General features: G+C 42.5%; 1 protein-coding gene across 3 annotated transcripts in view; it reads left to right on the top strand.

Annotated features, from left to right (window-relative positions):
- Positions 1-9282: 9282 nt before the first annotated feature.
- The window catches only part of NFX1 (nuclear transcription factor, X-box binding 1), an 83474-nt gene continuing 68046 nt past the window's right edge, over positions 9283-24710 (top strand). For 2 of the 3 annotated variants that reach the window (XM_080820533.1, XM_080820534.1), the window contains exons 1-2: positions 9322-9393; positions 13753-14754. In XM_080820533.1, coding sequence (XP_080676659.1) covers positions 9369-9393; positions 13753-14754 — 1027 coding nt within the window. In that variant the 5' untranslated portion in view covers positions 9322-9368. Of the gene's footprint in view, positions 9394-13752; positions 14755-24710 lie in introns of all 3 variants that reach the window. The other variant, XM_080820535.1, reaches the window with a different exon arrangement.

Below are 24710 nucleotides of genomic sequence, written 5' to 3' on the forward strand. Positions count from 1 at the left end.
AACAACAACAAAAAAAATAGGGGCTTCATTCTTTTCTTGGAAGTTTCCAGAAGTGCTACAGCCAGTCCAAATTCCTGCCCAATTTCAGGGTCTTTAATGATCCATTAGTGGGGACTAATCTCACCCTCACAAGAAGCCTTCCAGTGGGATCGAACATTGTGCTGTTCATCATTAACTTCTTGAAACCTTCCTTGGCTTCTCTACAGTTTCTCACTCAGCTCTTTAAATATTTCTTCCACTATAGTTTCAATCTTGGATTTGAGATATATCAAAAGATATATCCTTGAAATGTATCATACCCAAGATTTTAAATATTGCCTGTACCTAAGGACTCAAAATAACTGTCACTAGCGTAGACCTCTTTCTTCATTCTTATTTTCAGTCCTGGGCATTACTAATTAAATGTCCCACCATTATCTAAAATCTGACATCCAGAGGTGCCTCAGTAGCTCAGTGGGTTAAGCCTCTGCCTTCGGCTCAGGTCATGATCTCAGGGTCCTGGGATTGAGCCCCGCATCAGGCTCTCTGCTCAGCAGGGAGCCTACTTCCCCCTATCTCTTCCTGACTCTCTGCCTACTTATGATCTCTCCCTCTGTCTGATAAATAAATAAAATCTTTAAAAAAATTTTTAATTCAAAAAAAATAAAATCTGACATCCAAATTAAGCTTATTATCTTGGGATTCACTCTTAGCAAACATTCCCACTCTATTTCTTATCTTGGTAATGTTATCAGTGTGCCATATATTGCCAGTTTTAATGGGTGATATTTAGTCCTCCAATTAGACCTCTTTAGTGCATTGGATATTTGTGAGCAATCATTCTGACAAGATTTCCACTGCCTTGGTTTTTGTTACAACACTCTGGTTTTCCTGTTCTTCTATTTCCTCTAAGACTCCTTTCTGAAATCCTCATCTCTCCAAATCCATAATGTTAGTGTTCCACAGGATTCTAACTTTTTTTTTTTTTTTTTAGGATTCTAACTTTTATCCACCATACTTTCTCTGATCACTGATATTTACTGAGCTCAACTATTCTCTTGGCTTTAACTTCTGACTTTTAAATCTATACTTCTATCCCAGATCCTATTCACACGCAGCTGTTTGCCTAGCAATTATTTGGAGGTTTCTGAAGCCAACAAACACATGACATTCAAATGGCTAAGACAACTATTATCTTTCCCTCAGACCTGAATCTCCTCCAGTTTTCCCTGTCTCAGCTAATGGAACCATTATTCTCCATCATTCAAAACAGAAAGCTCTTGAGTTATCCTTGATGCCTTTATTTTGCCTCACCCTACACATTCAATTAATCATCAAACTCTGCTTTTAACCCTAAGTGTCTTTTGGAATTAATGACTTGCTTTCTCTTCATGCATAGTCTCACTTCCTTGAGTCCATTCATCACATACAGCTACATTTATCTTTGTAAAATACAAATCTGACCTAGTCACTCCTTAAAGTTTTTTTATGGTTCCCTGACACCTCTAGCAAGACACACAAAGCTTCCTGTGACTGGCCCCTACCTCTCTGTAATAGTTTATTGCTTAGCCTTTTCAGAACAACATTCTCTGGGGTCCCTGGCTGGCTCAGTTGGTAAAGCATGTGACTCTTGATCTTGGGGTTTTAAGTTTGAGCCCATGTTTGATGTAGGGATTACTTAAGAAAACAAAACATAATAGGCATCTGGGTGGCTCAATAGGTTGGGCATCCGACTCCTGGTTTCAGCTCAGTTCATGAGCTCGGGGTCTCAGGACTGAGCTCCACATTGGGCTCCATGCTCAGTGGGAGTCTGCTTGGACGTTCTCTCCCTCTACCACTCCCTATTCATTCTCTCTCTCTCTTCTCTCTCTCATATGAACAAATCTTTAAAAAAAATACATTCACTTTTTTAAGATGGAGATATTTTCTTTTTAATTTTTTATTTATTCATTTAAGGAGTCTCTACACCCAGTGTGGGGCTCAAACTCATGACCCTGAGATCAGGAGTTACATTCTTTTCTGCCTGAGCCAGCCAGGTGCCCCAACATTCTCTTTTCTTTTACAGAACTGCCTCCGCAGTATAACCCCATGATTATTGCAAAAATACCAATTAGAGTAACCCGACCCTTATTCTTCCAGGCTGTGAGAGTGGGCTTGTGACCCAGCTGTGCCTGTTGGAAGTTCTTCCCTTGAATTTTCTAAATGGAAACTTAAGGGAATAACTTTCTTCCCCTACCCCCCAAATTCTTTGTCAGTATGAGAAGCTTAAGATATTGAGGCCAGAGAGGAGGCAAGATGAGAGGCCAAATGAAAGAATCCTCATGGCACTGAGGCCTGACTTCTGATCCTTGAGATTCCCAGAGGGCTCCAAGTCTTGGCAACTCTTCCTTTAATTCTCTGAACCCTCTGAGAATTCTGCTAGCAAACCCCTTCTGCTTAAACTAGTTGGAGTTGGGTTCCTGTCACTTGCCAATAAAGGTCTGCAAAATTTCTCTGCAGCCTCTCTCTGTGCTTTGTCCCACTTTTCATTGTTATGCTGTACTAATTGCTTCCAGTTCCCCCACTTCCATCATAAAGTCATGATTCCCTGCCTCTAACCATATCTTTCCCTGGAGATTCCTTAACACCTTTATCATTCTGCTAATTCTTGCTGTACTTGGAAAAGACCAAAAGCCTGGCCTTGGTCTGTGTCAGTCTTAGTGAATTTAAGTAAAGTGGAGAAGATGACTCCTGTGATAAAGTCAGTCCCAGACACAGCATAGTCTCTGCTGATCAATCCTATAGCTGCTACCAGTCAGCATCTCTGAAGCAGAATTGAGTGCAAGTAGTCTCCTTAAATTGTAATCTGTCAGCTTTAGCAAGGGTGGAGGAGATTAGAATTATCTTGTAAGAAAGTAAAAGTTTGGCACTTCAGCCTCTATTCATATCCCATAGTTTTCCTTTTATATTTTCTCTCCCCATAGATTCTAGTATAATAGATCTGAATATGGTGTGAGCACTTGGATTTTTAAAAGCTCCCTGGGGGGACGCCTGGGTGGCTCAGTTGGTTAAGCGGCTGCCTTCGGCTCAGGTCATGATCCCAGGGTCCTGGGATCGAGTCCCACATCGGGCTCCTTGCTCAGCAGGGAGCCCGCTTCTCCCTCTGCCTCTGCCTGCCTCTCTGTCTGCCTGTGCTCACTCTCTCTGACAAATAAATAAATAAAATCTTTAAAAAAAAAATAAAATAAAATAAAATAAAATAAAAGCTCTCTGGGTTGTTCTTATGTGTAGCCAGAAATAAGAACCACTGCCCTAGGATGCCTGATCAGTCTGACTCTGTTTTCATGGACAAGCAGTCTGGGCTGTTGCCATTATTTTCTGCAAATGGAGAGCTAGGCACTGATTACCCTAAGGCAGTTTTCATCCAGAGACTGAGTTGGGACATACTCCCTTCTCTTCTATTTTTAGGGAGAGTTTGTGAAGGATTGGTGTCAATTCTTTAAATATTTGTGGAATTCACTGGTGAAGCCACATGAGCCTGGGCTTTGGGGGAAGCTTTTTTATTACTAATTAAATCTCTTTACTTGCTATAAGTGTATTCAAATTTTTCTGGGTTTGTTTGCTTTTATTTAGTCCATTTTGGTAGTTTGTGATTTCTAGGAATCTGTCCGTGTCATCTAGGTGATCTAATTTGTTAGTGTAAAGTTGTTCTTAGGACCCCCTTATAATTCTTATTTCTTTAAGGTCAATAATAATGTCCCTTCTTTGATTTCTAATTTTAATAATTTGAGTTTTTCTTTCTTTTTCTTGTCAGTCTAGCTGAAAGTAAGTCAATTTTGTTCTCGTTATTTAGTGAACCACTTTGTTTTGTTGATTGTTTTCTATTTTTATTTTATTTCTGTTCTAACCTTTATTGTTTCCGTCCTTCTACTTGTTTTGGTTTTGTTTGTTCTTTTTCTACTTTCTTTTTTTTTTTTTTAAGATTTTATTTATTTATTTGACAGACAGAGATCACAAGCAAGCAGAGAGTCAGGCAGAGAGAGAGAGAGGGAAGCAGGCTCCCTGCTGAGCAGAGAGCCCGATGCGGGGCTCGATCCCAGGACCGTGGGATCATGACCCGAGCCGAAGACAGAGGTTTTAACCCACTGAGCCACCCAGGCGCCCCTTTTTTCTACTTTCTTAAGGTAGAAAGTTAAGCTATTGATATGCCGTGTCCCCACACACGCACAACCTCCCCCACTATAGACATCCCTCACCACAGTGGTACGTTTGTTACAATCCATGAGCCTACACTGACACTTTAGTATCACCCAAAGTCCATAGTTTACATAGAGTTTACTTTTGGTGTACATTCTATAGATTTTGACAATGTAACCACCATTGTATCATAAAGAATAGTTTCACTGCCCCCAAAATCCTCTGTGCTCTGCCCATTCATCCTTCCCTTCCCCCTGAGTCCTGGAAGCCACTGAGCTTTTTACTATGTCCTGTGTCCATGGTTTGCCTTTTCCACAATGTTATATCATTGGAGTCATATATAATATAGCCTTTTCAGATTGGTTTCTTTCACTTAGTAATATGCATTTATATTTCCTCCATGTGTTATTCATGGCTTGACAGCTCATTTCTTCTTAGTAGTGAATAATATTACAGTGTCTGGACTTCATTTTTATTTGTTTTAAAGACTTATTTATTATGGAGGGGTACAGAGGGAGAGGGAGAAAGAATCTTAAGCAGACTCCCTGGTGGGTGTGGAGCCTGATGATGGGCTCAGTTTCACAACCTTGAGATCATGACCTGAGCTGAAATCAAGAGCTGGGTGCTTAAGCAACTGTGCTACTCAGGCACCTCTGGACTTTTTTTCTTTTTAAGGTTTAAATAGACTTTTTTTTTTTCATTTCCTTTTTCTAATTAACATATAATGTATTATTTGTTTCAAGCATGCAGGTCTGTGATTCATCAGTCTTAAACAATTCATAGCACTCATCGTAGCACATAACCTCCCCAATGTCTATAGCCCAGCCATCCCATCCCTCCTACCTTCCTCCCCTCCATCAACCCTCAGTTTGTTTCCTGAGATTTAGAGTCTCATATGGTTTGTCTCTCACTCTGGTTTCATCTTGTTTCATTTTTCCCTCCTTCCCCTATGATCCTCTGTCTTGTTTCTCAAATTCCTGATATCAGTGAGATCATATGATAATTGTCTTTCTCTGATTAACTTATTTCGCTTAGCATAATACCCTCTAGTTCCATCCACATCATTGCAAATTGCAAGATTTTGTGTTTTTTATAGCTGCATAATATTCCATTGTGTGTGTGTGTGTGTGTGTGTGTGTGCGCGCGTGTGTATTTTTTTTCACATGTTCTTTATCCATTCATCTGTTGATGGACATCCAGGCTCTTTCTGTTGTTTGGCTATTGTGGACATTGCTGCTATAAACATTGGGGTGCACGTACCCCTTCAGATCACTGCATTTGTATCTTTAGGGTAAGTACCCAGTAGAGCAATTGCTGGGTCATAGCTAACTCTATTTTCAGCTTTTTGAGGAAACTCCATACTGTTTTCCAGAGTGGCTGCACCAGCTTGCATTCCCACCAACAGCGTAGGAGGGCTCCCCTTCTCCACAACCTCACCAACACCTGTCATTTCCTGACTTGTTAATTTTAGCCATTCTGACTGGTGCGAGGTGGTATCTCACTGTGGTTTTGATTTGTATTCCCCTGATGCCAAGTGATGTTGAGCAGATGTCTTCTTTGCAGAAATGTCTGTTCATGTCTTCTGCCCATTTCTTGATTGGATTATTTGTTCTTTGGGTGTTGAGTTTGATAAGTTCTTTATAGATTTTGGATATTAGCCCTTTATCTGATATGTCATTTGCAAATATCTTCTCCCATTCTGTCAGTTGTCTTTTGGTTTTGTTGACTGTTTCCTTTGCTATGCAAAAGGTTTTATCTTGATGAAGTCCCAATAGTTCATTTTTGCCCTTGTTTCCCTTGGTTTAAATAGACTTTATTGGGGTGCCAGGGTGGCTCAATCATTAAGCAGCTGCCTTCGGCTCAAGTCATGATCCCAGGGTCCTGGATCAAGCCCTGCACTGGGCTCCCTGCTTGGTGAGAAGCCTGCTTCTTCCTCTCCCACTCCCTGTGTTCCCTCTCTTGCTGTGTCTCTTTCTGTCAAATAAATAAAAATAAAATCTTTAAAAAGTAGACTTTATTGTTACAAGGAGAGCCCTAACGAGTAGGGCCTTATACACCAATATATGTGGTCTGATGATGTGACCATGGAGAAATTGAGAGTTCATGATTGCAGAAGAGGTCACTGTAATTGAAAGACATGATCCAGGGATGGCTGGCCAGGAATGCAGTAGACATGATCAGGAGAGGGCAGGGGTGGTCAGGTCACAGGGTGAGGGACAGGACACCCCCATTAACTCCTGCTTCTTATAGCACTCCAGATGTGACAGGACACAGCCTGATGGCAGGACGAAAAAGGAAGCAGGCAGTGATCCCAATGGCGACATCCATGGTCCCGAGCTCCTCCCGCAGTGGCTTGGAATGGATCTGGGCTTGCTGTAGGGGAGCCACTAGGTGAAGCCCGTGAGGACCCTCAGCAGCTTTGGTGTAGGCACAGACATGGCCGCACGGAATGGCTGCAGACAGTGACCAGCCATAGCAGCCCAAGGTCGAGAAGCCAAAATGGGCACACTGGTCAGAAATTCCGGCGCCAGGGGAGCCCCTGCGCTTGTTTTTCAATGCAAGTATATCATAAGTTTTGGTATATTGTATGAAGTACTGTTTGTATAGGAAAGACAGGATAAATGTTCACTTCCAGTTTTTATCTGTTTTAAAAATAATGAGAAGATTCCCTAGTATTCCAGTTATGAATATTGCCATTCCGTTCCAAATTTATGCTTTTTGCCCGCTCTGTGAAATGATTAGCACCCTTTTAATTTATCCTTTACCAGCTGGCAGATATTAAGATTTGTCAGTAGAGGGCACCAGAGAAATATTGCAGGAGGAAAAGGTTTTGTTCCCTGTTTCTAGTGTTTAAGTTAGGCAAGCTTTTGGGCTGTGGGCAGTTTTTCCAGTATCTGGCTCCTGCAACTTACAGGGCTTCTTCAGCACCTGGCCTTTTCAGTTTATGGTGGCAAAAGGCCAGAAACTTCTCTTGGCACCCTCTCAGGTGGTTTGTAGTAGAGTGCCTCTTTTGAGACACCTCCCCAAGAATGACTTTCCCCTACAGAAATCTACAGTGTAGATTTCTGACAGCTTCTGCTACTGCAGCACCACAGCCACTTCCCTGCCATCTAGTGAGCCAGGACCACATGCTCTCTGACAAGGTCTGTACTTCAGCTCTGGGGTGATCTTCATTAGACAGTTTACCTTAACCATAGAGGTATAGTGGCTGTTCCTTATATTGCTAATCCTATTTTATTTAAGTTCTTTTTACTTTTTTATTAGTCAATTCCTTATTTTTTAAAAAAGATTTTATTTATTTATTTGACAGAGATTATTACAAGTAGGCGGAGAGTCAGGCAGAGAGAGGAGGAAGCACGCTCCCTGCCAAACAGAGAGCCCAATGTGGGGCTCGATCCCAGGACCCTGGGATCATGACCTGAGCCGAAGGCAGAGGCTTTAACCCACTGAGCCACCCAGGCGCCCCTAGTCAATACCTTATTACTCCAATTCTCTGTTATAGTTAGTAAGTCTTTAAATAAATAAAATCTTATCTGTTCAATGACTGTGTGGTTCCTCTCACCTGATTGGACCCAGACTGATAGATCTGGTAATTTCTTTTTTTTTTTTTTTTCAAGATTTTATTTATTTATTTGACAGACAGAGCTCACAAGTAGGCAGAGAGGCAGGCAGAGAGAGAGGAGGAAGCAGGCTCCTGGAGGAGCAGAGAGCCTGATGTGGGGCTTGATCCCAGGACCCTGGGATCATGACCTGAGCCGAAGGCAGAGGCTTAACCCACTGAGCCACCCAGGCACCCCAACATCTGGTAATTTCTAAAGGTTACTGTATAATTGGTTGGTTGGTTGGTTTGTTTGGTGAACTGATCTGTAAAAATTAATGATTTATGTTATTTCTTTCACAATGCTAACATAATTTGAAATTATTTAAAAAGTGTTAATTTGTAAATATTAATTACTTAGTTCTTAATCTCCTCTATTAGACAATCCACTTCATGAGGGTGGGGACCATGTTTGTCTTTTTCACCATTTACTTCCAGCACTTAAAGCAATGCCTAGGAGAGTATGCATTAAAACACATATGAATAAATGAATCTACTTCGTATTTTGGGGGAAGCCTGGACCAGTGAATTAGGTTACAAATACACATGCTTCACCTTACATGTTGTGCTCTGTTTAGTAATGCGATAACAAACGACATACATTCATTTAAAATTTTGTTACTTTTGAGGTGCCTGCTGCTTTTAGCTCAGGTCTCAATCCCGGAGTCCTGGAATCCAATCCCACATCGGGCTCTCTGGTCAGCAGGAGGCCTGCTTCTCCCTCTCCCACTCCCTTCTACTTGTGTTCCTTCTCTCGGCATCTCTCTGTCAAATAAAATTTTGTTGCTTTTTCTTAAAGATCTTATTTTATTATTTATTTAAGAGAGAGAACATGGGGTTGGGGGGAGGAGACAGAGGAAGAGGGAGAATCCCTGCTGCGCAGCGAGCGTGAGGCAAGGCAGACGCTTAACCAACTTAGCCACCCAGACGCCCCTAAAATTTTACTTTAGAAATTATTGGTGCCTCCAAAGTTTCCCCCACAAGTTCAGTATCCATCTGTATTTTATTGTCATCTGCCCGTTCAAGTTCTTTACCCTTTCTAATCCATGGTTAATCGGGTTTTTTTGTGGGGTTTTAGGTTCTTTTGACCTATCGTTTTCTGATTTTTAAGCATTCTCCGTATATTAGCCCTTTATCGGGTTTTTTTGTTTGTTTGCTTTGCGCGTATTTTCACTCAGCTTCCCTTTTGACTACTTAGCGGGGTTTTTTGTTGTTTTTTAACCCCAAAGCCAACCTACTCCAGGTAGAAAGTGACGTCTGAGTTAACTGAGGAAGGCCAGGTGAAGTTAGTTGGGTGCCAGGACAAAAGGGCACAGTAGCAAAAAAACACCGTGAATCTCAAACCGAAAAACAATGACTACGCAAATTCCTGCCAGCACACAAACGTGATCCTCCCCACCTACAGCCAGCCTTTAATCTCCTCCTCCAGGCCGACGCCTGGCGCTTGTCTGACGTCACGGACGCACCTCCCAGTTCAGTTAGGCCGCGCAACCTCCGTGGCCATCAATCCCGCGCGCAGATGCGAATATTCTTGCGGCGCCGGAAGTCAAAGACACGTGACCGGGTGACAGCCCTCTCTAGGTTGCAGGGCTCGCTTTAGGTGTTGCGGCACGGGATGGCGGAGGCGCCCCCTGTCTCAGGTACTGTCCCGGCCCGCGCGGGACTGGGCCCCTCTCGGGGAGCGGAAGTTGGGTCAGTGCGAGTCCTAGGGCTCGGGCCATTCATACCGCGAGAGTGGCGGTCGGGATAGTGGGAACCAGGGCTCGGGATAGTGGCTCGGAAGGGCCAAGCCACGCGCGTCGTCGGTACCGAGACCTCGACCGTCCTCCACTGGGTTGGGAAGCCCCGCAGCTGGGTTTCCAGGGAGAGCGGGTTCGTCCCGGCGCCAGTGAATCGATGTGGGCGTCCCGCCTTCAGCCCGGCTCTACTGGGGCAGAGGCCGCACTAATTTCCAACAGGCGGGCGTCGGCCGAGTCACCGCCCGTGACGGTGGCGGGCTCTCGATGCGTGGCGGGTTGGCGCGTCCTGGGGCAGCAGAGCGAGCGCGAGCCGACCACCAGTGGTTTCCATTCTCAGACTGCCACGCAGTGTGGCTGAGTCTCAGTTTCCTCATCCATCGGCTGGGGGTAAATAAGTCAATTCCTGTCAAGGCTCCCGACCTGTACCGTACCTGTTCCGTAATTGTTAGCTCACTTATCTTGGGGTTGGTTCTATGTGTAGAACAGCTTCATTTGGCTGTTCATGTAGCGTCCATTTCCATTTCCTTCAAGGTGTACTTTAGGTCTTTGTTCTCCAAACTTTTGGGCAGACTCCAAAAAGAAACATTTACATCTAATTTAGTGCACCTATGTGTATAATACAAAAAAGAACCGAAAATTTTAGGAAGTAATGCTTTTTCTTACTAATTGCAATACACTCTATTTTCTGTTTTCTTTGAAGAAGTACTTGTCACAGCCACTACATTGATTTCATTTCAGGACCCACTCTTTCTGGAAAAACAGGACAGCAGTTTGCAGCATGTGGTTTGTAAACATTGATTTTAGTCTTAGTTCTGCCACTTACCAGTGTTGGGGCACCAAGAAGAGTATATGTATGTCTGTGTACTGGGTGGCCACTAAAATGTACTTGTTACTTTGGGTCTTGGTCAGAAAAGTTGCATTCGCCAAACCCTAGTTCTCATTTAAGTTTTAAATCTTGCGGGATGGGAACCTTTTAGGTTAGTGTGGTATTTTGTTATTCTCCCACCCATTTTTCCCCCCAGATCTTTTAAACTGGATCCATTGATCTTCCCATCCTCAGGCTCACTTCTGGCACATTTCTACACCCTTCAGTGTTTGAGGCGGGATTGGGTGAGGCCAGTTGTGAGGTATAGTTTTGGCCTTCCTTGTTGTGCCCCACGTTCCGACTACCTCCCCCATCTGCTATGGCATATTTCCCTAGTCCAGAGACCTCTCCACTCCCTCTCCTGTTCCTTAGTTTACTTTTTTCTTTTCTTTTTTAAAGATTTTATTTACTTATTTGTCAGAGAGAGAGCAAAAGTGAGAGAGTGAGCACAAGTGGGAGGAGCAGCAGGCAGAGGGAGAAGCAGGCTCCCCTCTGAGCAGGGAGCCCCACGAGGGACTCAATCCCAGGATCCTGGGATCACTACCTGAACTGAAGGCAGAAACTTAACCAACTGAGCCACCCAGATGTCCCCCTTAGTTTGCTTTTGCCTTGGTTCCTATTCCATGATCTTACTTCAGCAGCATCTTTAGCCCACACCTCCATCTCCACTCAGGGTTTAGTTCTCTTGCCCAGTCCTGTCCTCAGTAACAGGTTCAGGTATATCTTTCGGCCCATGGGCAGATTCTCCAATGCCATCTTCGTTTCTTGACTTCATAATGTCTTGGATTTCCCCCTTATTCTTCTCCTCTCACCTGTTGGACACTTACTGTGCTGCTGTGTTATCTTCGATCTAGGGTACCCCTTATATCTTATTTACTGAGTAACTTCCAGCTACTTAAAATACTGAGGAGAAAAAGAAGGTATCTCACATCTTTGTGTCTCAGGTGCAGATTCCTGATTTATGTGCCCTTTTTCCCTTCCTCCTATCTCTCAAGGGTCTTTCTGAAGGCATTACCAACTACCTCATGTCTAATGGAACCATACTATGTTTGAATAGTGCTGTCCTGTTTAGACTCTCTAGTTGCATCGACTCCTTACTTCTTGCTTAGCATGAAACACATTCTTCCCATCCTTTGCTAGGCTATTCGGACAACCTAACTGACTTTTCTTCTGCCTCTTTCCAACTTTGTTTCTTCAAGAAGGAGCAGACTATACGACACCCACTTGATCTAATCTACCCATTCCCACCTTTATGTTCTCTGTTATGTTTCTGGAACATCTCCTTTGCCACCTTCTGAATCTTTATAATCCTCTTTGTTTTGTAAGGCTTTCCACCCAATCCCCAGAATTGCCTGTGTGAATGCTTTCAGGACAAATCCTGAATTGAGTGAGAGTTACCATATGACCTTTATGATCTCGTTCAGTTCTTCAGAATATGTTTCTATGGTGCCCAACTCCCAGCCTCTGATAGTGCTGTGTAAGAGTGTGGTCCCTAGGGCCATGTAGCCTGGGGTGGAATCCTGAGTCTGCTTTGGAACACCTCTGTGGCCTTTGGCAAGTAAATTTCTCAGTGTCACCTTTCTCGTCAGGAATGTAAGGATTAAATAGGTTAACAGATGCAAAGTATTCAGAATAGTGCCTGGCACATGTTAATTACTAATAAATGTTAGCATTTATTATTAAACCTGAAACCCACACTCTGAACTGCACCCATCTGAGGTCAGGTCTGTGTGTTTTAGATAGTCTGTAGTCCTAACTGCAAGAATAAAGCACCACTTTAACCACTTTATGTATGTTACTAATTTGCTTTATTCTTCATAGCAACTCTCTGATGTAGGGATTGTTACTTTCTCCATTCCTTATAAGAAACTTTGGTTTAAGTCATTTGCATAAAGACACAAGTGATGGCAGGGTCATAAACCCATGTCTTCCAAGCCCCACTGATTCATAGTGTAGTTGACCCTTAAACATTGCGTGATGATTTATGATTCCCCAGAAACTTAACAAGTAACAGCCTACTGTTGACTAGAAACCTTACCAGTAACATAAACAGTCAAGTAACACATATTTTGCATGATATATGCATTATATACTGTACTCTTACAATAAAGTAAGCTAGAATAAAGAAAATGTTATCAAGAAAATCATAAGGAAAAAAGAAAATCATAAGGAAGAGAAAATATGTTTACAGTACTGTAAAAAATGGACATATAAGTGGACTTGTATAGTTCAAAACTTGTGTTGTTCAGAGGTCAACTGTATAATCCATATGTTATATATAATTCTGACTTTTCTACTAACTAGTGTTGTGTCCTTAGGCAAATCATTTACTCTTTGGGCTTCAGGGAAAAAAAATCACATGGGGGGAAGGAAATGAGTGGGTTGAAGAGGCATATACTTAATTTTTGAGACTTGGATTCTGGACTATATTATAAAGGTTATATATGGAAAACCTAAAATATATTCCTGGGTTGGGGGAAGAGATGGGAACTAATATACTCATTATGTTAAGTACTATCTATATGAAGTCTTACTTAAACTTCACAATAGCCCTTTGAAATAGTATCATCTTCTGTCAAGGATGAGGAAATGAAGGCTAAAAGCAATCAAGTGATATTCCTAAGCTCCTATCCTAAATTGGAGAGCCAGACTTCAAACTGATTTTGGCTGACTCCAAAACCTGTTTACTTGATATTATGCAATGCTACCTTAAGAGTTTTGAAAGCACATGGAATCTGCTTATTGATTCTCACCCCCAAATTGTTTGCTGACTTGAAATTTTTTTTTAAAAGATTTTATTTATTTATTTGACAGAGAGAGATCACAAGTAGACAGAGAGGCAGGCAGAGAGAGAGAGGGAAGCAGGCTCCCTGCTGAGCAGAGAGCCTGATGCGGGACTCGATCCCAGAACCCTGAGATCATGACCTGAGCCAAAGGCAGTGGTTTAACCCACTGAGCCACCCAGGCACCCCTGACTTGAAATTTTTTGATAAAGTAAGTAGATACATAAATCATGCCTGATCAGGCTGCCTTACTGGCTCAGTTGGCACAGCATGCGACTCTGGATCTTGCAGTTGTGATTTCAAGCCCCATATAGGGCATGGAACTTACATTTAAAATGATAATAATAATAATAATAATAATAATGCTTGGTCACCCAGGTGAGCAGTTTTACTTAGTAGTTCTTAGCAGTGGCTATTGGTGACGTTACTGGACATGGAATGGTCAGCGTTTCACAAGCATCTTGAACCCATCATATTCACAGGAAACATGGGCCTCACTAAGAGCCTGTTGTATTTATACAAGTCTTTAGGAAAATAATGACTTAAAGTCTTCTGGGCTTCATGGGTGATGATTAATTTCTTTACTGGCATGTCTATTTTCTTATGTCCTAGGTACTTTTAAATTCAACACGGATGCTGCTGAGTTTATTCCTCAGGAGAGAAAAAATTCTGGTCTAAGTTGTGGGAGTCAAAGGAGACTAGATTCTAATAGGATTGGTAGAAGAAATTATAGTTCACCACCTCCCTGTCACCTTTCCAGGCAAGTCCCTTATGATGACATCTCTGCTGTTCATCAGCATGGCTACCCTTTGGGAAGCAAACCTAAAAGTCAACAGATTTCTTTTCAGTCCTCTGCTTCTAACAAATCACTCAAGAACCATGGCCTTCAGAACCAGCCTTGGCAGAAATTGAGGAGTGAAAAACAGCATATCAAAGTCAAGAAAGTACAGAATCTCACTGACCAGACCTCAGATGCAGCTGGCTTAGAAAGTGTGGGTAGGTCAGAGAGTGGGACAAACCCCAGAGAACACAGCCCTTCTGAGAATGAGAAGGAAATTGTTGGTGCAGATCCCAGGGGAGCAAAACCCAAAAAAGCAGCCCAATTTGTGTACAGCTATGGTAGAGGACCAAAAGTCAAGGGAAAACTCAAATGTGAGTGGGGTAACAGAATGACTCCAAAATCTGAAGATGCTGGACCTGAAAATACCAAACCTGTGGGGGTTATGCACCCTGACTCTTTGGATACATCCTTTAAAAAAGGAGTATTGGATGGGTATGCAGCCAGACGCAACGAGCAGAGAAGATACCCACAGAAAAGGCCTCCCTGGGAAGTGGAAGGGGCCAGGCCACGACCAGGCAGGAATCCACCAAAACAAGAGGGCCAACGACTTACAAATGCTGGACCGAGGAACAACATGGCCCCCATTCCAAAGGATAATCCTAATGAAAGACCAGCAAAATCTGCCTGTGACAATGGGAACTTGGCAGTCGTCAACAAGTCTTCCAGAAGGGTTGACCCAGAAAAATGTGCTGTAAGGAGGCAGGATCCTCAAGTAACATCTTTCCCCCGAGGCAAACAGAACCATGTGCTAAAGAATGTGGAAACACACACAGGTAAATCTATCTAGGGGGTAGAAATGTTTTGTTTTGTTTTCTTTTTAATAGATAATAAATTCACACAGTTGAGAAACCGGAAATCACAGTGAAACAGCTCTTTCTATCCTTGTTCATCATCTGCCTGGGTCCTGCCACCACTTGCTCCCCACCCCAGTAGGTAACCACTTAGTTTATATATATCATAAGCAAATACAAATAGGGAACTTTTTTTCTTAACAGACAAGAAATTTAGTAAGGGTTTTTTAAAATGCAGATATGGGTCTTACAGATGTTTGGTTAGAAGATTTTTTATTTTTGATCATGAAAGCACAAGTAGGGGATGATGACATCTCCACTACCTCTCCTCATTCCAGCCTGCAAGGAACTTGTCTCTTGTCTGCTTATCTGCAGGAGGTCCTGACCACTCTTGCCATCTTCAGTTTCTTTCTCTTAGTCCATCTGTCACACCAGCATCAGGAGAGGGCAGAGAGAGGTAGAGGGAGAGAATCCCAAGCAGACTCCCAGCTGAGCACAGAACCCAATGCGGGGCTTGATCTCATGACCCCAAGATCATGACCTGATCCAAAATCAGGAGTCCTACATTTAACCAGCCGAGCACCCGGACACCCCTCTTTCCTCATTTTTATATCCCTGTTGCTTAACATAGCTCTTAGAACATAATAAGTACTCAGCTCTGGCTCTTGGAAAGTTCTTCCTTACATTGAACTGCAAACTTCTTTCCAGTGAATACTTTCTATGCCCTAGTTCAGGTTCTGCCCTCTGAAGCAACACAGCAACCAGTCTCTCTCCTCACAGTTTCCCTCCCCCTAATTGCAAATCAACTTTTTTTGTGGTATTTGAAGACACTTCTCATTCTGCCCTAGGTATGTATTTCATCTAGGCTAACCATCTTCATTCCAGTAGCTCTTCCTCATGGACCTTCACCATCTGGTCTCCCTCCGGTTCAATGTACATAGCCCAGCCCAACACATGAAGTTACCTCCTGCCTGGGTCTGTTTTCACACTGGCTTAATACTTACAGTTCTCATTTGCTTCATTAGGCACTTCTTCCTCTTGGGACCTCAACTTGTATGTGAACCAAAGTAATGATATACTAGAGTTGTTTTTGAATTTGTAAGGCTGGTTAATAGTTTCCTTTTGCTTTATAACAAATTGCCACAAGTGTAGTGGCTTAAGAGAACACATTTATTATATCACAGTTTCTTTGGGTCAGGAGTCTGTTTAGGGGTTAGCCAAGTTCTCTACTCAGAGCTTCCCAGGACTAGAATTTGGCCAGGGAGGCAATCTCATTTGAGTCATAGGATTCTCTTCTCTCACTGGTTGTTGATAAGATATAGTTCCTTATGGGTGTAGAATGAGGCCCCCATATTCTTGCTGGCTATTGCTGGGGGGCAGTCACTCAGCTTTTAGAGGTTACCTGCAATTTCCTACCACATGACCCTCTACACAACATGGTACTTTTCTTTTTCAAGGTCTGTAAGAACTCATGTGTTACAGATTGTTCAGATCTCTCTGACTTCTATATTTGATCCCTAGACTCTTTTTAAAGGGTTCGCCTGATTAGATCAGCCCCACCCACACTCAAGAGCAGGAGATTATACAGGGCACACACACCTGTATGCATATGGGAATCTTAGAGGCCATCTTAGAGTTCTGCCTAAGAAATCTGTCTTGACCTCACATACCCACATATTTTTGAGAATATTTTATTCACATTTATTGAATAAATATTATGTACAAGCACTGTTGTCAGTACTGGGGGTATAGTCCTGGTGAAATTCACATTCTGGTAGGGAAGGCAGGCAGAAAGTTCTTAAACCAATATTTAATATGCCAGATGATGGGTAAAGGCTAAAGAGAATATAAAGCAGGTTAAAAGGACAGTAACAGCAGCACTTGTCGAACTAGGTTCGTCTGTTTGAGGAGACACTTGAATAGAGACCAGAAGGAAATGCAGCAGCGCACCACGTGGCTCTCTGAAGAGTAACCCAAGCAGAGGGAGATTCAAGTTTAGATTCGGGTGCGAGGGGAGACATTGTGAGCAACGGAAGAGGCAGGCAGTAGAGGAGGTCAGAGAAGTCACATTAAGCCCTTGGACTTGGTTCTGATTAAGAATATGAGAAGCAGCTAGAGGTTTTGGGGAAAAAGGATGACATGATATTACTAGCATTCTAAAACGATCACTCAGCCTGCTGTTTGGAGAATTGGCTCTTAAGTAAGCAAGGGGACAAGTTAGGAGGCTGTTGCAGTAATTCACATAGTTAGTGGTAGAGACTTGGACTAGGATAGTAGTGTTGGAAGAGGTAAGAGTGTTACACGTTGGATGTATTTGGAAGATAAAACTGCTAGGATTTGCAAATAGACAAGATGTTGGCTGCAAGAGAATGAGAGGGGTCAAGGACCAAGCCAAGGCTTTTGTGTCTGAGTAATGTAAAATTAGAATTGCTGGGGCGCCTGACTGGCTCAGTCCATGGAGCATGTGACTCTTGATCTCTGGGTTATAGGTTCGAGCCCCACATTAGCTGTACAGATTATTTTAAAAATAAAATCTTAAAAAAAAAAAAAAAAAAAAACCAGAATTGCCAGATACTGAAGTGGTAAAACTGCTGGGAGAGAAAAGGTGTTGTTTGTTTAGAAAACTCTTTAGATCGAGATAATTTTAGATTTATAGAAAAGTTACAAAGATAGTACTGGGAATTCCCATATATCCTTCACCCAGCTTTGTCTAAGGTTAATATCTTATATAACTCTGGCCCTTGGTCAAAACTAAGAAGTTAACACTGGTTAATTAACACTGGTATAAACTAAACTGTAGACTTCATTTGGATTTTGCCATTTTTTCCACTACCATCCTTTTTTATTCCAGCATCCAGTCCAGGATACCATGTTGAAATTAGTCATCCATCATGTCTCCTTGGTCTCCTCTCAGTCTTTCTTAGTCTTATTGTTGGAAAGGTTTTCTTAGTCTTCCCTTGTTGGAAAAGATGTTTTTGGATATGTTTTGTTTTGTCTACTTCTTGTTTGGAAAATTAAGAGAATTAGGGAGTTAAAAATTCAGGCAGAGATCTGGACTAGAGATTTAAATTTGGGAACTTACAGCACTGAGTCCTCTAACAGACTAGAGGTCACCTAAGGTGTGAGTGTAGTTAGAGAAGAAAGGTTGGAGGGTAGAGCCTTTCTATACCTCAGTGTTTCAAGGTTAAAAGATAGGGACCCATCAAAAGAGATGGGGAATGAGTAGGAATTGAACTAGGAAGTGAACCATGTTTTTGTTTGTTTAAAGTATTTACTTATTTATTATTTGAGAGAGAAAACATAAACAGGAGGAATGGCAGAGGGAGAGGGAGAGGTAGGTTGCCCTCTGAGCAGGGAGCCCAATACGGGGCTTGACCCCAGGATCCTGGGTTCATGACAGGAGCCGAAGGCAGACACTTAACCAAGCCACCCAGGCTTCACAGAAGTGAGCCATGTTTTGTTTTGTTTTGTTTTTAATTTTTTTTAAGATTTTATTTATTTATTTGACAGAGATCACAAGCAGGCAGAGAGGCAGGCAGAAAGAGAGAAGGGGAAGCAGGCTCCCTGCCGAGCAGAGAGCCCGACTCGGGGCTCAATCCCAGGACCCTGCAATCACGACCTGAGCCGAAGGCAGAGGCTTTAACCCACTGAGCCACCCAGGCGCTCCTTGTTTTGTTTTTTTAAAGGTTTTATTTATATTTACTTATTTGACAGAGATCACAAGTAGGCAGAGAGAGAGGGAGAAGCAGGCTCCCCGCTGAGCGGGCCTGATGTGGGGCTCGATCCCAGGACCTGGGATCATGACCTGAGCCGAAGGCAGAGGCTTTAACCCACTGAGCCACCCAGGCGCCCCAAAGGCTTTATTTATTTATTTGACAGAGAGAGAGAGAGAGAGATCACAAGTAGGCAGAGAGGCAGGCAGAGAGAGAGGGGGAAGCAGGCTCCCCACTGAGCAGAGAGCCCGATGTGGGCCTCGATCCCAGGACCCTAAGATCATGACCCGAGCCAAAGGCAGAGGCCTAACCCACTGAGCCACCCAGGTGCCCAGAAGTTAACCATGTTTTAAACACCAAACTAAAAAAAAGAGCTCAAGGAGAAGGGAGTTGTGCCAAGGAGAAGGATCAGTTGTGCCAAATGCTGCTGATGTATCCAGCAAGAGGACAGCTTCATACTGATTGTTGGATTTGGTGGTGTGAAGGTTATTGGTCTTGATAAGAGCAGTTTTGGTGGAGTAGTGGTGGTGAAAGCTTGATTAGAATGGAAAGAGAGGGTGACCCCAGATAAAAGTCTCCCTGGCTGCTTGAGAGTGGTCTTTGCTTACTCTTGTTCTATACTGAGAGAAACTAGCACTGCTCCTGTTCTCCTAAGCTGTCTGGATCCCTCTTTCTCTGTTAACAGGATCCCCTATATCCTTAGTCCGTTTCTGCTCTGCTCCTGCTTTTAATCTGTGGCCTTCTCTTAAGTTCACCCCTTTCCTTTGCAGCCTGTTCAGAGCATTCCCTTTTCCTTTATCCCACTTGCCTTAGTTTCAGGAAGACGGGAAGAGCATGCTCCTCTCCCAGTGTCCTTTCTGAACCATTATATTTCTACCTTGTTTCAGAATCCCTGCTCCTTTGAACCTACCGGTGCATCGCTTTTTGGCTACATCACGTCCTACGTCTCTTTATCTTTGTCATGTTTTAGCCTCCAATCTCCCAGCCCTAGTGTCATTTGTTAATGCCTCCTGCCTATATCTTTGTTCTTCCACAGTGATTCTCAAAGTATAGTTCCAGACCAGCAGCTGAAAAGCATATTCTTGGGCCTCACCTCAGACTTAACAAATAGAAATTCTGGGAGTAGGGCCCAGTAGTCCTTTTTTTTTTTTCCCCCAAAGATTTTATTTATTTATTTGACAGAGAGATCACAAGGTAGCAGAGAGGAGGCAGAGAGAGAGGAGGAAGCAGGCTCCCTGCTGAGCAGAGAGCCTGATATGGGGCTCGATCCCAGGACCCTGAGATCATGACCTGAGCCGAAGGCAGAGGCCTTAACCCACTGAGCCACCCAGGTGCCCCAGTATTATTTTTTATCAAGCCTCCAAGTAACTCTGATTTGAGAACCACTGATTTACCATAAATCTTGCTATTATTCTGCAAGACTTTAGTGATCATATGGATTATACCATTCTCACATTATTTGATCTTCTCAACCACAGTGACCTTCACCTTCATTATCCCTCCACACCCACTACTACTTTCTGACCATAACCTCTTGTCCTCTGGCACTCTGAGTCTGTTCCACCCACTAACTGTATCATCAGCTGTTTCTCATTCTTTATTCCCTCCTCAGGCTGGGCCTTAATGTAATTTTAAAGTATTATCCTTCTGCCAAGCCATTTGGCAGAATCCCCACCCTGGGTTGATACTGCAGTCTACCTTTTCTGCTCCATCTGACTAACAGAATGCTGTTCCAGGAAATCATATGATAGTACAGATTTGGTGCTGCTGCAGACTCCCCCTCTCAGGGAAGTCTTCCTGATCACCCTGTTTAGAACTCTTGTATTTCCCCCGCCACCAGCATTCCCTATCCTTTACTGGTTTATTTTTCTCCGTAGCACTTACCACTATTCAATGATGAATTGAAATTCATAATATCTATGGTTATGCTTTTTCATATAATTTCAATAACTTTTCATTATTTATTTATTGTTTCCCTTCCCCTACTAGGTAGTAACTTCCTAAGGGCAGTAGATTTTTGTCTGGTTTGTTTACCGTGTAATCTTAGTGTTTAAACAATGCCTGGCACACAGTAGGTTCTCAGTAAACATTTTTGATTGTGATTCTCCAACTTCAGTTGACTTTCAGTACTGCACATTTCCCCTTATATGACCTTGGTCAGCTGCCCTTCTCATTTTCATCTAAGACTACTCCAAATCTTTTCCAGCCTTATTCAGACCTTCTTGCCATTGGTCTCCCTCAAACTCAATGGACCTCCTTGCCTCTTCACAGACAAAGGGGAGATCATCAGGCATAATTTTCTCAACTTTTTCTCCCTTTAATGCAAACTCGGAGACATCTGTGCATATCCTCCTTTTCTTTCACCCATTCTGACATCTCCTTTGTTTTCTTTCAGCAGCCTTTTCACACATACCATTCCAAGTTTTCAGCCTGAAGCTCTCTTCCCAAGTCTGTCGCACACTCTGAAAGAAAAAATTTTCCTTGTCATATGCCCCCCTCGCTGTCTGCCCCCCCCAGCTCCGCCCCATTTTTCTTCCATTCCAGTCTAATCAAGAATCACCACTCTATTTCCTTTTCCCTATTTTGGTTCACTTCTCAGTCCTCTGCCATCATCACCACTTGACTCACAGCTACTGGTAAGTCTTTAATGCCTTCCTATTTGTCACACCCATCAGACAGATGTATTTCAGTCCTTATCCTGGGCTTCCCTTTGAGTTTTAGGCAAAGGAGTCTGTTGAAATGTTGAAATGTTGAAATTCCTTGATATTACACATTTCTGATCCTCCTTGTTCTCCTTGGCTATTCCTGCTTGTGTCCTTCATGTTTCTCTTCCTCCATCTCTTTTTTTTTTTTTTTTAAGATTTTATTTATTTGACACAGAGATCACAAGTAGACAGAGAGTCAGGTAGAGAGAGAGGGCGAAGCAGGCTGCCTGCCGAGCAGAGAGCCCAACGTGGGTCTTGATCCCAGGACTCTGGGATCATGACCAGAACCGAAGGCAGAGGCTTTATCCCACTGAGCCACCCAGGTGCCCCTCCACCTTTTCTTAAATGTTGGTGTTTCCTAGGGCTTTATCTTAGCCCTCTGTTCTTCTTACTTGATTAAGGTCTCATTGGAAGATTACAACTGGTTCCATTTCTTTCAGCCACTGCCTCTGCTATGCTGACTTCTAAACTTACCTCCAGTCCCTAAGCTCTGCCATAAGCTTCAGACTCACATAAATAAATGTGGTATCTGACGTATGCTTCATACTCAACAAAACCATCTTTTTTTTTTTTTTTAAGATTTTATTTATTTATTTGTCAGAGAGAGAGAGAACAAGCAGGGAGAACAGGCAGGCAGAGGGAGAAGCAGGCTCCCTAGTGAGCAAGAAGCCAGGTGCAGGACTTGATCCCAGGACTCCAGGAACATAAGGCAGATGCTTAACCAACTGAGACACCCAGGAGTCTCTCAGCATAACCATCTTGAACATGTTTACCATGTTTATATTGTATTAGCTTTTTTTTTTTTTTTTTTTTAAGATTGATTTATTTACTTGGGGCGCCTGGGTGGCTCAGTCCTTAAGCAGCTGCCTTTGGCTCAGGTCATAATCCCAGTGTCCTGGGATCGAGCCCAACATCAGGCTCCCTGCTCCATGGGAAGCCTGCTTCCCTCTCCCACTCCCCCCACTTGTGTTCCCTCTCTCTCGCTGTGTCTCTCAAATAAATCAATAAAATCTTTAAAAAAAAAAGATTTATTTATTTACTTGAGAGAGAGAGTGCATAGCCAAGAGGGGCAGAGGGAGAAAGAATCTCAAGCAAACTCCGCACTGAGCATGGAGCCCATGTATTAGCTTTTTAAAAACAGCTGCCTCATGTTAAATGAGGTAACTTAATAAAGTCAGTTTAGTAGGTAACTCACCTTTAGTCCCACCATCCAGATATAACCAGCTTTAACCTTTTGTTCTATTTTCTTTTTTTTTTTTTAAAGATTTTATTTTATTATTTATTTGACAGACAGATCACAAGTAGGCATAGAGGCAGGCAGAGAGAGAAGGGAGGAAGCAGGCTCCCTGCTGAGCAGAGAGCCCGATGCAGGGCTCCATCCCAGGACGCTGGGATCATGACCTGAGCCAAAGGCAGCGGCTTTAACCCACTGAGCCACCCAGGCGCCCCTTGTTCTATTTTCTTATAGAATTTTCCAATGCTCAGTTTTACATTGTTGAAATCATGTAATATAAACACTGTTCATCTTTTTGCTTATGTTATATATTTTTCTGCTCATTAAGAAATCCTTGCACTTTATTCTAAGCATATAATATGCAATAAAAATAGATAAGCATTAATATTTGAACAGTCTCCCTTTTTTTTTTTTTAAAGATTTTATTGATTTAGTTGACAGGTAGAGCACAAATAGGCAGAGTGGCAGGCAGAGGGAGAAGGAGAAGTAGGCTCCTCGCCAAGCAGGGAGCCTAATGCGGAGCTTGGTCCCAGGACCCTGGGATCCTGACATGAACCAAAGGCAGCCACTCAACTGACTGAGCCACCCAGGCGCCCCACAGTCTCCCATTTTTTTATCTATTTTTTATTTTTGCTGATTTTAAACTAAATTCCAGATATCAGATTAGTTTTAGTGTACATCTGTTTTTTTAAATGGCTGTTTCTTTCTTTCCTTTTTTTTTTTTTTTTTTTACTTAATCACACTGTCCTCTTTGATTCTTCAAAGCAGTATTGCTTTTGGGTTTTTTTTAACAGTTATTTATTGGTACATCTGAGAAAGTCTATAGTCAGTTAACACTTCACTCCGTTCTCTTCTGATTATTTCAGTGGGCACATCACCCTCTTTACTGACATGCTTTCAAAGTAGAAGTATAGAGTAGACATAGTCTGACTGAGTAATTATCGAGAAACCCTAATGGAAGAGAATTTAAGATTGAAGAAAAGCCAGTGGTCAGGCAAGGGCTGGCAGCCAGCAGACAAGTGTCTTGGGCCTGAAATGTGATAGTTTACCAGGACAGAGCTATTCTGGGACAGTACCATATTTTACATGTGTTACACATGTTTTGATAAAACTGAAGTATTATCGGTGAAAGGATTATATTGTTTCTCTTCCTAGGTCTTTCTGGAAACTTTTGCTGTATTTTTATTTCTTTTCATTCATTCATTCATACAAGTATCACTGAGTACCCACTATGTCCCAACCAGCACTGTAGGTAAAAACCTCAGCCATCAAGGAGTGTACATTCTTAAAAAATAAAAAAGAAGTGTACATTCTATGTATAGAGTTAGGAAGTAAGATGAAAAAAGTAAAATATATGCTATATAAGACAGGATATATAAGTGGTGTGGAGAAAATAAATGATCTATAAGATTCAAGTGGTGTGGAGGAAAATACAGTATGGGAAAGTGATAGGGAATGATAAGGGAGCAGGTTGCAATTTTTTAAAATATGGCCAAGGCCAGTCTTCTCATTGAGAAGATCACATTTTGAGTAAACACCTGAAGATGGTAAGGGACTGAGCTATGCCAATGTCTAGGGAGTAGTATTGGGCAGAGGGAGCAACAAGTTGTAAAGACCCTCAGGCAGAAATCTGCCTGCCAGTCTGGGACCAGGAAGGAGGCCACTGTGTTCTTACAGTAGTGACTTAGGGAAAGAGAAATAGCAGGTGGGGACCAGAAGTGATGAAGGCCGTTGTGAGGATTTGGCTTTTATAGACATGTGAAGTCAGAACCCTTGGCAAGTTCTGGACTTGAGTGGCATTATCTAATTTGCATTTTAACAGGCTCCCTCTGCTGCTGTGGTGAGAATAGACTGAAGTAGGGCAAGGGCAGAAGTAGGAAGACCAGTTAGGAGGCCATTTTAATAATCCAGGTGAATAGATAGTGGTTTGGGCCATAGTAATAGCAGCAGGGGTTGGATTCTGGATGAATTCTGAAGATAGTGCTAGCAGGATTTACTGTCAGATTCAAAATGGGATGTGAGAGAAACAGCCTTTGGAGAGGGCTTAGTAGAGCTTTGTGGGTTATTCAAAGTTGGCAGTTGTTCCCACATTGCTATATGTATGTGCATCCCAGTGGTCAGTTTCACTGTGACTAGATTTAGAAACATAACATATAAAACAATAATTATTTATTAACAAGCCTTAAACTTAATGAATAAGAGAAACAATAAAATAAAAAGACAACCTTCAGGGCAAAAATCAAAACAACAGTCGATCATAGGGTTCTCGTGTATGTTCCCAACCTC

This window comes from Martes martes (genome assembly GCF_963455335.1).
Source record: "Martes martes genome assembly, chromosome: 12".
Taxonomy (NCBI): domain Eukaryota; kingdom Metazoa; phylum Chordata; class Mammalia; order Carnivora; family Mustelidae; genus Martes; species Martes martes.